This window comes from Sipha flava, unplaced genomic scaffold (genome assembly GCF_003268045.1).
Source record: "Sipha flava isolate LNK unplaced genomic scaffold, YSA_version1 196_pilon_pilon, whole genome shotgun sequence".
Lineage (NCBI taxonomy): Eukaryota > Metazoa > Arthropoda > Insecta > Hemiptera > Aphididae > Sipha > Sipha flava.
This window is the reverse complement of record NW_020272770.1, coordinates 377,557-390,137: the sequence shown is the minus strand read 5'-3', so window position 1 is coordinate 390,137 and position 12,581 is coordinate 377,557. Positions and strand designations below refer to the sequence as shown.

Genomic DNA, 12,581 nt, shown 5'->3' with positions numbered 1-12,581 from the left:
AAAAAATCTATCATCCATACACGAGCAAGAGACTCAGAAACGATCAGAATTTGTGTATCCTAACATAAATGATTCATATTACATTAAGAACTCAAGTAGTGGTGTGTACAGAGACTTAACAGAAACTCTTGATTTAGACAATGAAGATTTTTTTAATTGCCCTACTCAAAAATTATCAGTTTCTAAATGTTTGAATTCAATTCCAAAATTATCTTCAACTGTACACAAAGAAGAAACAATTAAACCTTGTGAAGCCAGTTTAAGTAATTCTAAAAGTTATAACATTGGTCCTCATGAAGATCTTGCCAAAAAACCTGATGTGGATGAAGATTTTTTTAATTGCCCTACTCAAAAATTATCAGTTTCTAAATGTTCGAGTTCAATTCCAAAATTATCTTCAAATGTACATGAAGAAGAAACTCAAGGTCCTTCAGAAACCATTAAATCATATGAAGCCGGTTTAAGTCATTCTAAAAGTTATAACATTAGTCCTCATGAAGATTTTGCCAAAAAACCTGATATGGATGATGATTTTTTTAACTGTCCTACTCAAAAAGTGTCAATTGCTACGACCATTTTATCAACAAAAAATCTATCTTCTAAACACGAGCAAGAGACTCAGAAACGATCAGAATTTGTATGTCCTAACATAAATGATTCAAGTTACATTAAAAACTCGAGCAGTGGTGTTTACAGAGACTTAACAGAAACTTCTGATTTAAACAATGAAGATTTTTTTAATTGCCCTACTCAAAAATTATCTCATAGTATTGAGTCAAAAACATCAACAGGTAAACCAAATCAAGAAATAAGTGTTTCAAATATTATTGAGACTGAAAATCAGGATTTTCTAGTACAAAAAAGTACAAGGATGCCATTTTCAAAAAATAATTCACCAGATAACAGCAAAAAACAGAATAAAGAAAATGTTCACAAAATATCCAATGAAAATTTTTCCAGTTCATCGAGCATTCATGAAAATGAAAATAACAATTTCCTTGTTGATACCAATAGTAAGTTCCATCATTCAAAATGTATTTTAATTTCTTGTTAACCCAAGCTGTTAATTTTTATTTTATTTCAGGTGAAAATAAATCTGTTAAACAAAAAAGAACAGTTCTACTAAACAATACAGAAGAATGTTTGATTAGAAATTCAATGTGTTTAGAGTCAAATTCAAATAACAAATCAAAATATACCCATTCGTCAGTTATTAGTAATGAAAATAAATATTCATACAAGAATTTGAAAACTAAAAAAAAACCAATAATTCGTGTAAAAAAGGATTTACATAAGTCTAGTTCTGCCAGTTTGAGCAATAATTCTTTGCATAACACAAATATCATATCAGATGATGTTACAGAGCCAGCAAAAAAAAATATAAATTCATTTACTTGTTCAAAAATTGAAAATGAGAGGAGGAAATCCTCTATTAAGCAAGAACATTTTTCTGATGATTCTATGGATTTTCAAAATTTTAATTCCCCTAGTAATAAATCCCTATCGAAACAAAATAATGAAACTATATTTAGTCCATTAAATATACCCAGCCTCAATGAAAATGTAATTCAACAGCAGTCTACTCCAATAGATCTTGAGACTAATTCAATTTCAGTACATTGTGAACCATCTTGTTCAAATACTGCTGTCACTAAATGGAAATTATTTTGGAATAAGAAAAAATTAGCTTGTGAAAACAAAGGAAAAAGTTGTAAACAAGAAAATGTCAATTTTTCAAATGCTGATAAAATTAAAAATCGGTACCAAACAAGAGCCCTTGTTAAAAGAGAAAATGCCACTGAAAATGATAAAAAACGAAAACAGAATACTGTTAATGTTGAAGATAAAAACAAAAGATTATGCTATGAAGATAGGGAAAACATATTAAATCCATTGGTGAGTAATATTTCTATTATTATATGATAAAAATCTAATATTATATATTATAAGATAGTATGAGATATATTTGTATAATTAGTGTAAGATTTGAATGCTTACAATTTACTAATTATTATATTTAAACACAATTTCTAATTATTTTTGTCATCATAATTTTATTACTAGGATTTAAATTACTTAATTAAATTAACAAAAACTTTATAATATTCAACATTGAATGAATGATTCTGTATAATATATATTCAACCAACGTTTTTATTTAGTTCTAACTAATTTTAATTAATTATCTATAATCTTATAATATATGATCTTAGTTGTCTAGTTTGAATTGTTTATACTTATAGTAGTTTTCCACTTAGAAGATAATTCTTGAATATTTTTAATTTAAACAAATCAATATTTTATATAACGAGGTAACCAACAGGTCAATCGCAACTCTTTTTCATCTTTATTTTAATTTTTTTCAGAATATAAATAAAATATTTAATTTTTTTTTGCAAATGTTTGTATTTTTGTATCCAAGAATATAAAGGTTAGATTAATTATAATTAGTTAAGTATTAGTAATAATTTATTATTAAAAACGACAATAAAAATAAATCACGTGTAACATTCATGTATATAAAATATATGTTTGTGTAGTTAACATCTTTATTTTTTTTTTGCGATAATGACAACTTAAAAAAACCAGAGCTCTATCACAAGCTTATATATAATATGGCTATTTCTGTTATAAAAGATAATAAATGTTTAAATGCAACTTGTTGTTAAATAGTATGATTTATTCATTATTAACTTGAGGAACCTATTTTTCAACAACTATGAACGTAGAATATACTGAAAATATTCTTCAATCAAATCTTATTTATTTTTTTATTTCATTAATAAAATATTTAATTTATTTTTATAGTGATCAGTAAATGATTGGTTTAACTTATTATGTATACATATAACAAGAAAATTTAACTGTACATTTTTATTTTTTAGATTCCAAGTACTGTTGTTGTTACTTTTAGCTTTTTAAAAAGTCGCCACCTTCAAGAATTGAAAAAGTTTATTGAAACAACAGGTATAAACATATACAAGTAACCAATTGATAATTTTGATTGCATTTCTTTATATTTGATTTAAGCTTTGTTTCATTTTATTAGGAGGTTGTGTTACGGATGAAATTACCCAGTGCACTGTGTTGGTAACAGACAAAATACGTTGTACTATGAAAATATTATCAGCAATAGCTAAAGGATGTCCAATTGTTAATCCCAATTGGATTAAACATTCATATACTGTTAAAAATTTTCAAGGTTCAAATTATTGTCCTTTATTCCTTATCATGAACAGATTGATTTTGAATGTTAATTTTTCTTATAGATGTGGACGAATTTTTAATCGTTGATAAAGATGCGGAAAGAAAATACAAGTTTCAGCTGAAGGAATCTCTGGCTAGAGCTAAAACCAGCAGACTATTAGAAGGATATACAGTTTTAGTCACTCCATCTGTGAAACCTGGTCTAAAAGACATGAAAGGTATTCATTTTAAAACATAGTATCAGTGTCGTAACTAGAGATTGTCAAAATGGACAGATTCCAAGAGTGCAGCAATGTAAAGGAGCATATTTGAGTTAAATTAAATTGGATATTTTTGTATTATAAATTAATGTCAAAATAAAATTTGCTAAGAGCACTATGGAGAATAGTTACAGCACTGTATAATATTGTATTTTAGTGTCAATGATAAAAATGATTTGGTATTCAAAATCCCAACAAACTATTATTTAAACGATTGCATAATTTTGGTTTCAGTTATTATTACTTGTGCTGGTGGTAATTTTACTGTGAACTGGCCAATACAACGAGTTCAAAAAGAATTGATTGTGACTTGTGATCAAGATCGTCGCCGATGGAAGTCAATATGGAATAATTCTACGGCTAAAATAATCGATAGTGACACTTTTGTGATGTCCATTATCAGACAAAAATTGAATGTATAATATTTATAGTTATTTTTAATGAAAATTTTTATAAATAAGTACTTTAGCACTAGTTATTTACTCAAATCAATTCTATTTGTATCATTCATAATTTATTAGGTATTAAATTTAATTCTGAATTTAACTATAATAATTATAAAATAGGCTGTTACTTATAAAATTATTACTTGAATACTATTTTCTATTTTCTATGTTTTTAACAATTATATTTTTGATTGCTTAACAATATGTAGGTCACAGCGATTTTGACTTAACATTGGACATCCAAAGAGCAGATGGTATTATTTATTTAACATAATTGTATTCACTTTTATTGCACTTGACAATATGTATTGTTTTGCCATATACCTTGAATTTACCATTATTTCAAATTCTGGCAAATAAAATATATTTATTCAAGTTTAATAAAACACAAGAAAAAATAAATAAAAATAGTCTATCCATGTTGAATATGTTATATATATTTTTTAAAAATGTTATCACAATTTATAGTATGAAAAAAGAAAATAATAAATTATTATCTTTAATAATATTATTACAAATATATCATACATAAATGAATATTTTATTTTCATATACATGGTTTATTAACAAATATACATCTAGGTTTATGTATAGTAAATACATTTTTTAAACATGCCAAAGTTTCTTAATGGATACTAACAATAATGTTTATATATACTATCTTTGGTGCTTAAATGTAACGAGAAATACAAAAATAGCATTTTTGACAGTAACATTAAGCTACACAAACAATTAAATGTAATATATGAAATAATTATATGAGTGAAAATATATTTGTTTTTTTTAGTTAGAATAATAATTAATTTGTTCAAAGTAACAAATGAACGTAATCATTGAATTTATGTTCTTACGTGTAAAAAAATTTTTGTTTTCAAAATTTAAATTAATATTAATATCATTATCTTTTCACCAAAAGTATACAACTATACTATTTTATTAAGTATGTTGTAGTGTTCAACATAACAATTGCAGTTTTACATAAGTTATAAAAATTTGTTTTATTAATTAAATAATTTAATTTCAATACAAAAATGGAATCACTGGTAAATTTAAAACTAACAAATTTTGAGTTGAAAATTATGGAGTTTATATTAACGTAATGTAACACCAAATTGTAATTTGTAAGAATACAAATTATGAAGTCTAAATATTTTTGATAATTATGAAGGAAAATGAGTTTTTTTATACAAAGTACCCTGTAGGGCATATTAAAAATAACGAATACATTTTTAGTTTAAAAATACTGTATTGGTCATTAGAAGTAATATACAATTATAATAGTATACATATATAAAAAAAGAAAAACTAAAAATATTGAAGTTTTTATGAATTTATTTTGGTTTATTTTAAATATCTCTAAACTAATAATGATAGAATTAAAGAAAGAAATGAAAGTGTTGATTACTTTGCTAATTTTAAGTAGAAATGCAATAAATAATATAAAAATATATTAATGTAATATCAAGATTCAAAAATAATAAATAAATATCTAACATTTTCTTTGAAATACATTATACAAACTTCTTTGTGAAAAAAATATTTAAGCTTTTTTGTCTATAAGTAAAAAATTTAAAATAAAAAATAATTGATACAGTTAAGAACCAATAAGAATGGGCACTAAGTATTATTTAATTTTATAAATTATTTTTATATATTTAGTTAATTTGTATTGAATATAAAATTGAATCTAAAACAGGAATTAAATATTTTACTATAATTTAAATGTGTCCAGTCTTTTAGTCTTATGATGTAAATTGTTCTTAATTGAGAAGTTTAGGTATTGCACATGAATTACAAATATTTATCTTTTAAATTGTATAAATATTTATATATATGAGAGCTGTTTAAAAAATATATAATTGATCAGTGTAACTCAAAAAAAAAAAAATAAATAAATAAAAAAATACTAGCCTAAAAGACTATATATTATTTGTCATTGTTCATAAAATAATTATTTATACACATAATATATAGAGTGGTTACTTCCAAATTAAAAATCTTTTTAAATCAAAAATAAGGAGATATTTACACCCTGCTTTTTTAAGCCCTACATTATACTATTGTATATGCATATAAATTATGAATAATTTTTATTTTAGACTAAGCATAAACCAAGTTTTATATTCTAATGATACAGTTAAATAATACAAGAGAGAAAAAGTTATATCACTGATATAATCAAAAATTAACCGGAATGCTTAGCTTAAAAATGTCTTAAATAATTCTCTCCAAAAGTAAAAATAAATTTTTGTTCTAATATAAGTATTACAATTTGAATAAAAGTAAAAAAAATTAACTTACAAATCTACATGAGACAATTAAATAATAATAAAAGTGCATACTTTTACATAATTTTGTACGGTTATTATTTACTTGGGAACAATGACTCATATGAAGGTGGTAAATCTTTATCGACTGTTCGCATCTCAGTACCGCTAGAATCTGGTGGAGCTGTGGCCACGATGGCCATTGTGTCCAAGTTAGGTACAGGTTGCATTTCAGAAGAATGAGGATGAGTGTTTGGGTGCCCAATACAACAGAACACACTACCACAGTGTCTTAATAGCCATAAGAGTGCAATGAATGCTACAAACATAGTTAAAAGTCCGGCAACAGTTCCAGCCATGATTTTGGTACCAAATGTAGTGTTAAAATGATAACCATTTCCTAAAATAAGAAAAATTAATAATACTTATTTAACCAATTATCTGTTAAAATGTTCAATATTTACCATTAACTACTGGAACACCTGGATGACAACCATCCTCGTCTTTACAGTTTTTGAATGGACAGTTGAATTTCCCATCCTGGAAGAAGTCTTTAAAAATACACGTTCTTCCACCACAATGTTTCCAAAGACCATTGTCATACTTGCAATCTAAAAATAAAGTAGTTGTAAAATTTGTTGACAGAGGAATTAAGTTTACAGTAATAAATTGAGTTATCTATTCAACAAAAAATATGATACCTTGAAAAGCTGTGAACACAACTTCAAAACTTAATTCTTCATTGAGCTCTAAGGATTTATTGGCGATATGTATTTTAACTTCAACCAAGCCTTTATGAACAATAAAAGAATTTATAGCTGTATCTTCATCTTTACCACTATTGTTATTTAATTCGTTATCAACGTCAATTTCAAATGCATTGACTTTACCGCACATTTTGGCACTCCATGGATCTGAACGCTTGAATTTGAAATTAAGCGTTCCAAAACTCAAGGGTTTTTCAATTTGACGAAACTGTAATTAATTAAATAATTATTAAATAGTTAATAAGTAATGACAAATGAAAAAAAACATACTTGAACAAAATCAATACATTGGCCTTGAGTATTACGCCTGAAAGACATACGTTGTATAACAACAATAATACCCCAGTTAAGTGAGGACGATACTGAAAATTGACAGTTAAATTCTTGTTTACCAGTCCAATTTTGAAAATATCGACTTGCTCTGATTACCATGGCCGATTGTTCTTCACGACCAATTAGTTCCAAACTGCCAGGTTTTGAACTCAATGAGCAAACACTGTCATTTTCTAACATTTCTACAAACAAAATTAATGAACAATTAACTATCATAAGCAAAACTAAAAACTGTACTCTTATTATACTATTTTGATTGTTAGTAATTGGGTCATTAACTAGGAATAAATTTCAATTGGAAAACAAAGAATATGTTAAGCCATTTTAAAGTCAAATACCTAACTAATTAATTAAACAACATTTTTTCTGATAAATTTAACCGGATACAATTTGGAAGTATATAAACATTATCATCACGTAAAACTTAAAATATTTCTTTTAACTTCGGTTTTTACATAATGCTAATTTGTATACATTAGAAAATTTTAAGAAGATAAACCCCTATTCGTTATTATTTCTAAGAACACATAACTAGTTATTATAAAAGTAAGGTAAAACAAGGATAAATAACAATTAAAAAATATTATGCTAATAGTAAATACCGAGGTGAATACACAAAAGAAAAAGAATAGCTACATAAACATTTGTAAGAAAATAATGAACTCCATTGTGCTATATAATGGATGAAATATAAAGTACATATATCTAGTCAAGATCTGCATGGGCTGGGTTTACCCAGACCAACCCGGACTCTATAAAATGGCAAGACAGGCTATAACAAAAACATAGTTTGTATCTCAACTTATATTCTATTTAACCATAATTGTATGAAAATAGTAAATACATAGGTAATCAAACTATTCAACAAGAAATATAATTTAAAAAATATTTGTACTGGAATTTCAATAATATAACAATTACAAAACAAACGATACTGAATAATAAAATAATAATAAATTAATAAATGGCATATACTCGTAAATTAATTTATAAATAAATAAACAAAAAGTTTATATATAGAAATAAATAAATACATTAATTTTATTAAATTTTATTTTTTCATATTCAGTAGCAATTCTATTAACTTTGTTTATACCTGATTATAAATGTTTAATTTGAAAATGGTCATACTTTTCAAGTATAATAATTAAAGACCAGATTTATATGTTTTTACATATCGTTACTTGGTCTATGCAGTTGTATAAGAGTAAAAAATGTGGATGATTCATTCAATTCTGAGTTTGTAGAAAAAAGTTTTTTTTGCATATTTGAGAATATATCATAGGTTAGAGAATATTTAGCCCATTTAGCATACTTTAGAATATTTGAGTTTTGTTTCATAGTTGAAGATTGTACAAACTGTTATCTGCAAACTAACCAATATACCTGGTGAAACGGGTAACATAATAAAAATACTTAAGTGTCTCAATTATGTTAAAAGAATAAAGGTTACCAAATGTAAGTGAAAGTTGAGAACATTTTATGTGGAAACAATGAAGATCTCCCAGAATATTTAACATCTTATTTAGTTGTTAACATGAAGTTTGCACCTCTAATACATGTTGATGTTGAGTGTTCATTTAGTGTCTATAAACAAATTTTAAGCGATAGAAGAACTAACATGAGTAAATATAATTTGTAAAATATATTATAGTTAATTCATATAATAAAATTTAAATAGTACCTATTTCAAGTTTCTTTATTATTCTTCAGAAAGTAAATATTTACCATTGTATGCACCAAAGAAATATTGTTTTTTTTTTATACATACATATATATATATACCTATATTGTTATTTTATATCTTGTATTAAATTATTACTATTTAAGGATCACCTTTTATTAACCAATTTTTTTTTGTTTTATTATATTTTAATATATATATATATACCATGATTATTTGTTATTTTTTTAATATTGTGACAATATTGTTAATACAACATTCAATTAAAACATACCAAAGGAATATTGTTTTTAAATTTTAATACTGTAGACCAGGGATCGCCAACCAGTCAATCGTTGTATAATTTATTTTTACCACTATCGGTCGATCGCGTAAAATAATCAAATTAATTGGATAATGAGAACAATAGATTTAAAGATTAAAGATCTACATTTTCCTGGATGTTAATCACTAGGGACTTAAATGTCAAATGTAGCTCACTTGTTTGAAAAGGTTGACGACCCTTGCTATAGAGTATACTGTAATATTTTTACTATATTCCTACTCTAACTGAAGTACAATAGTATTCTATTATAATACGCAACTACGTATATACTTCATGATTAAAAGAATGTTGTAAAAAAAAATTTTTTTTTTTTAAAATGCATATTAAACCATATATTGATGTTTGTTGATTATTTTTGAATAATTTCAAACATTTTTACATATTTTTAAGAGAATATAATAAGAATATTTGAAGGTTTTTTAGAGAATATTACCATCATATTACTATCATATTTAAGGTATTTTGAGAGAATATAAATCCGGTCTTTAATAATAATACTCCAGGTTAAACTTATATTTATTTATACATTAAATAATACTGTTTGAAATACAAAAATATTAAAAATATGATCCTTAAAATAAAATGTAAATTTATAGTTTTACAAGTATTATTATTAATAATGTTACATATGTAGAAAATACATACATAAGTATATAATATTTGTTGAATTTCCATTGCATGAATATTTTACAATGTTAAATTGTATTTTGTTTTTATTTTTATTTTTATTGTATTTCTCTCTGGCATAGATAAGAAAATTATATAATTTACTTAATAGTATAAAATATATTGGTTTATCAAATAGTATATGAATAAATTACCAATAAATCTCAAATGTTGAGTGATTGACATTTGATATCACTACAATTCAATAATATTTAATGATTCATCGACATTCTTAAGCAAGGAAAAAATACTATTTTAGGAGAACTGAAAGCTGAGTCATCAATATAAATGTTATAAATTATGAATAATTTTGTGATCTTACAATTGAAAGATAATGCAAAATATGAGATACTTATAATATATTGAATAGTAATAGATTAACATAGTTTGAGTGAACCCCAAAGAGCTATAGTTTCTGACATTCTTAGAGTGTCCTTAATTTTTTATTAACCAGTGTATATGTACTGCAATAAGGCTTATTGGCTTACATCCTATAACTTTGTTTTCTTTTGTTTTAACATTTAGTTTGATCCCATCAATTAAATACATGCAAATTAGGATTTATGTAACTAATGATTTAAAGTAAGTTAAGAACTTACTCATTTTATAAATACAGACTAATATTTATTTTCATTTTATCCTAGATAAATTATAATTTATTATTTAAAGTTAAATTTGGATTGTTCATAGTATCTAATATAAACATGTTGAAAATTATAAAATACTTATATTATATTATATATGTAAAAGAAATGTTTATCTAAATACAACAGGGCAATCAATTCTCAGATACATTAGTATGACACATGCCGGATGTATTAACTACTTATATGCTAATGGATCAACATCAAATTAGGCAAATTTTAAAACAGCTGATTGGGTAATGACTATCATCCATTGAAATGGAGTTATGGTGATTTATAGTAAAGGAATAATATATAAAAATTTATATTCAGTATGTTCATTTCAGACCTTATCTTTTGGGGAAATGAAATATTGTTAATTCACAGGTAGTTACTAACATTTCTATATTTATTTATGAAGGTAATTTTATAAGAACTTTAATTTTATTGGTACTATATTATTGTATTGTAAGATTTTAATTGCCAAAAAAAAAGAAAAAGTAAGCTTGAATAAATAAAAAATAATATTACATAGATTATAACAACATGTAAGATTAGATTAAGCTTATTAGCCTAGTGATTTCCCAAGACATACAATTATTATTGATTTTAAAAAAAAAAAATTGAAAATCCACTTAAGCAGACAAGGATGAATAATTTGCACCATATATTTTAAGTCAGAAACAAGTTAATTATTTCAATTCAATTTAGGAACTATTTAGCTCTGGTGACCAACAGTTTTTTGTTAAATATACAATAGGTATATATTACAACTAATAATAACTATATAAAACAGTTAAAAAACTGTGTTTAACACAAAATTATCATGATATTGTTATTTTTACCTTGAGAAAATGACTTCCCCTCCTACAATCACTTTCCTGAAATAAACACATTCTATATCCTCAAATGATTAGTGGTTTAAACAGGAAATTTAGGTCTGGTTTCCAAGACCTATTCATTAAAATTAAAATATTTAACGTACAGGATATAAATGGTTCGTTAATGAAGTTCCCAATAGAAATCGGTACGGATTAGCGTTTCATCGGTGCAGAGATCCCAAGGGAATGTATAAACCTTTGAGATTCTCATTCGTACACATCAGACCGATGCTTTCTGAGTAAAACGAAAACTTTGAAGCAACGCCATTATCGGCATGGTAAATAAATCAAAGAATTAAAAACTATGCGAAGAAATCAAGTGTGCTGGTGAATCAGAACGGACACATCATATTCCTCCTGTTCGCAAAACGGATGAAGGCCAAAGCCGTTCTCGGCAAACGCACGTAATGTCCAACAACTTAAAATCCTTCGCACGTAAAACAAAATGCAAATAAATCGAACTCATCGCGCCCGACCAAAGGGATACGGGCGACCATCGGGCCTAACTGCACGGTACAAAATATCTGCCCGCACGTGCATCGTCAACAGGTCGGGTTAGGCCAAGAAAGGGATTCGTCACTAGCCCGAACCTGTCGCACGGGATGTCATCGATTGCGTCGCGTACGGGCGACGGTAAAAACTACTCACTTTCGACGTAAGACTCGGACGGTCGGCCCAGGCACGACACGACCAGCAGCCCGAGGAGCAACGACGACGGATCCATCGGACGGTACCGCGCGAGTTTCAGCTGCTACGGCGGAGACGGGTGCAACGGTGACCGAACGCGACTCGAACCTGACGGATCATCCGAGCGGCGCGAAGGGACTGCCGCAGGACACGGCCGTCATCGACACCATGGTCGTAGCGGTGTTCAATCAGCCCCCGATGTCCGTGTCCCGTTCGAAGCCGATTGAGATGAAAACGGTTGTACGTCGGATTCGGAACGGCCGGATACGATGTCCGTTTCTCAGCGACACCACACGACGAACGGACGCGGACGCACCAAGTGTAGTGGCACAGCTCGCGCAACACGCCGTATGATATTATTATTATTATTATTATCGTAATTATTGTTGTGCTGCCCGTACGAGTTGCTAGTGCACGGCAACTGCTGCACGTATC

The 12,581-nt window shown here is 26.7% G+C and overlaps 2 protein-coding genes across 4 annotated transcripts in view; one reads left to right on the top strand and one right to left on the bottom strand.

Moving 5' to 3' along the window:
* The window catches only part of LOC112681745 (MATH and LRR domain-containing protein PFE0570w), a 7,571-nt gene extending 3,239 nt beyond the window's left edge, over positions 1–4,332 (top strand). The window contains exons 7-13 of one of the 3 annotated variants that reach the window (XM_025552046.1): positions 345–791; positions 855–1,013; positions 1,085–1,896; positions 2,886–2,967; positions 3,050–3,202; positions 3,270–3,425; positions 3,702–4,332. In XM_025552046.1, coding sequence (XP_025407831.1) covers positions 345–791; positions 855–1,013; positions 1,085–1,896; positions 2,886–2,967; positions 3,050–3,202; positions 3,270–3,425; positions 3,702–3,889 — 1,997 coding nt within the window. In that variant the 3' untranslated portion in view covers positions 3,890–4,332. Of the gene's footprint in view, positions 1–329; positions 1,014–1,084; positions 1,897–2,885; positions 2,968–3,049; positions 3,203–3,269; positions 3,426–3,701 lie in introns of all 3 variants that reach the window. The other 2 variants (XM_025552045.1, XM_025552044.1) reach the window with 2 other exon arrangements.
* Positions 4,333–6,198: 1,866 nt separating this feature from the next.
* Positions 6,199–12,581, bottom strand: LOC112681744. The gene is made up of 5 exons (XM_025552042.1): positions 12,108–12,581; positions 7,218–7,462; positions 6,882–7,155; positions 6,645–6,791; positions 6,199–6,580 (listed from the first exon to the last, which is right to left on the bottom strand). The coding sequence occupies exons 1-5, from the start codon at positions 12,181–12,183 to the stop codon at positions 6,279–6,281; spliced, it is 1,044 nt and encodes a 347-aa protein (XP_025407827.1). The 5' UTR covers positions 12,184–12,581; the 3' UTR covers positions 6,199–6,278.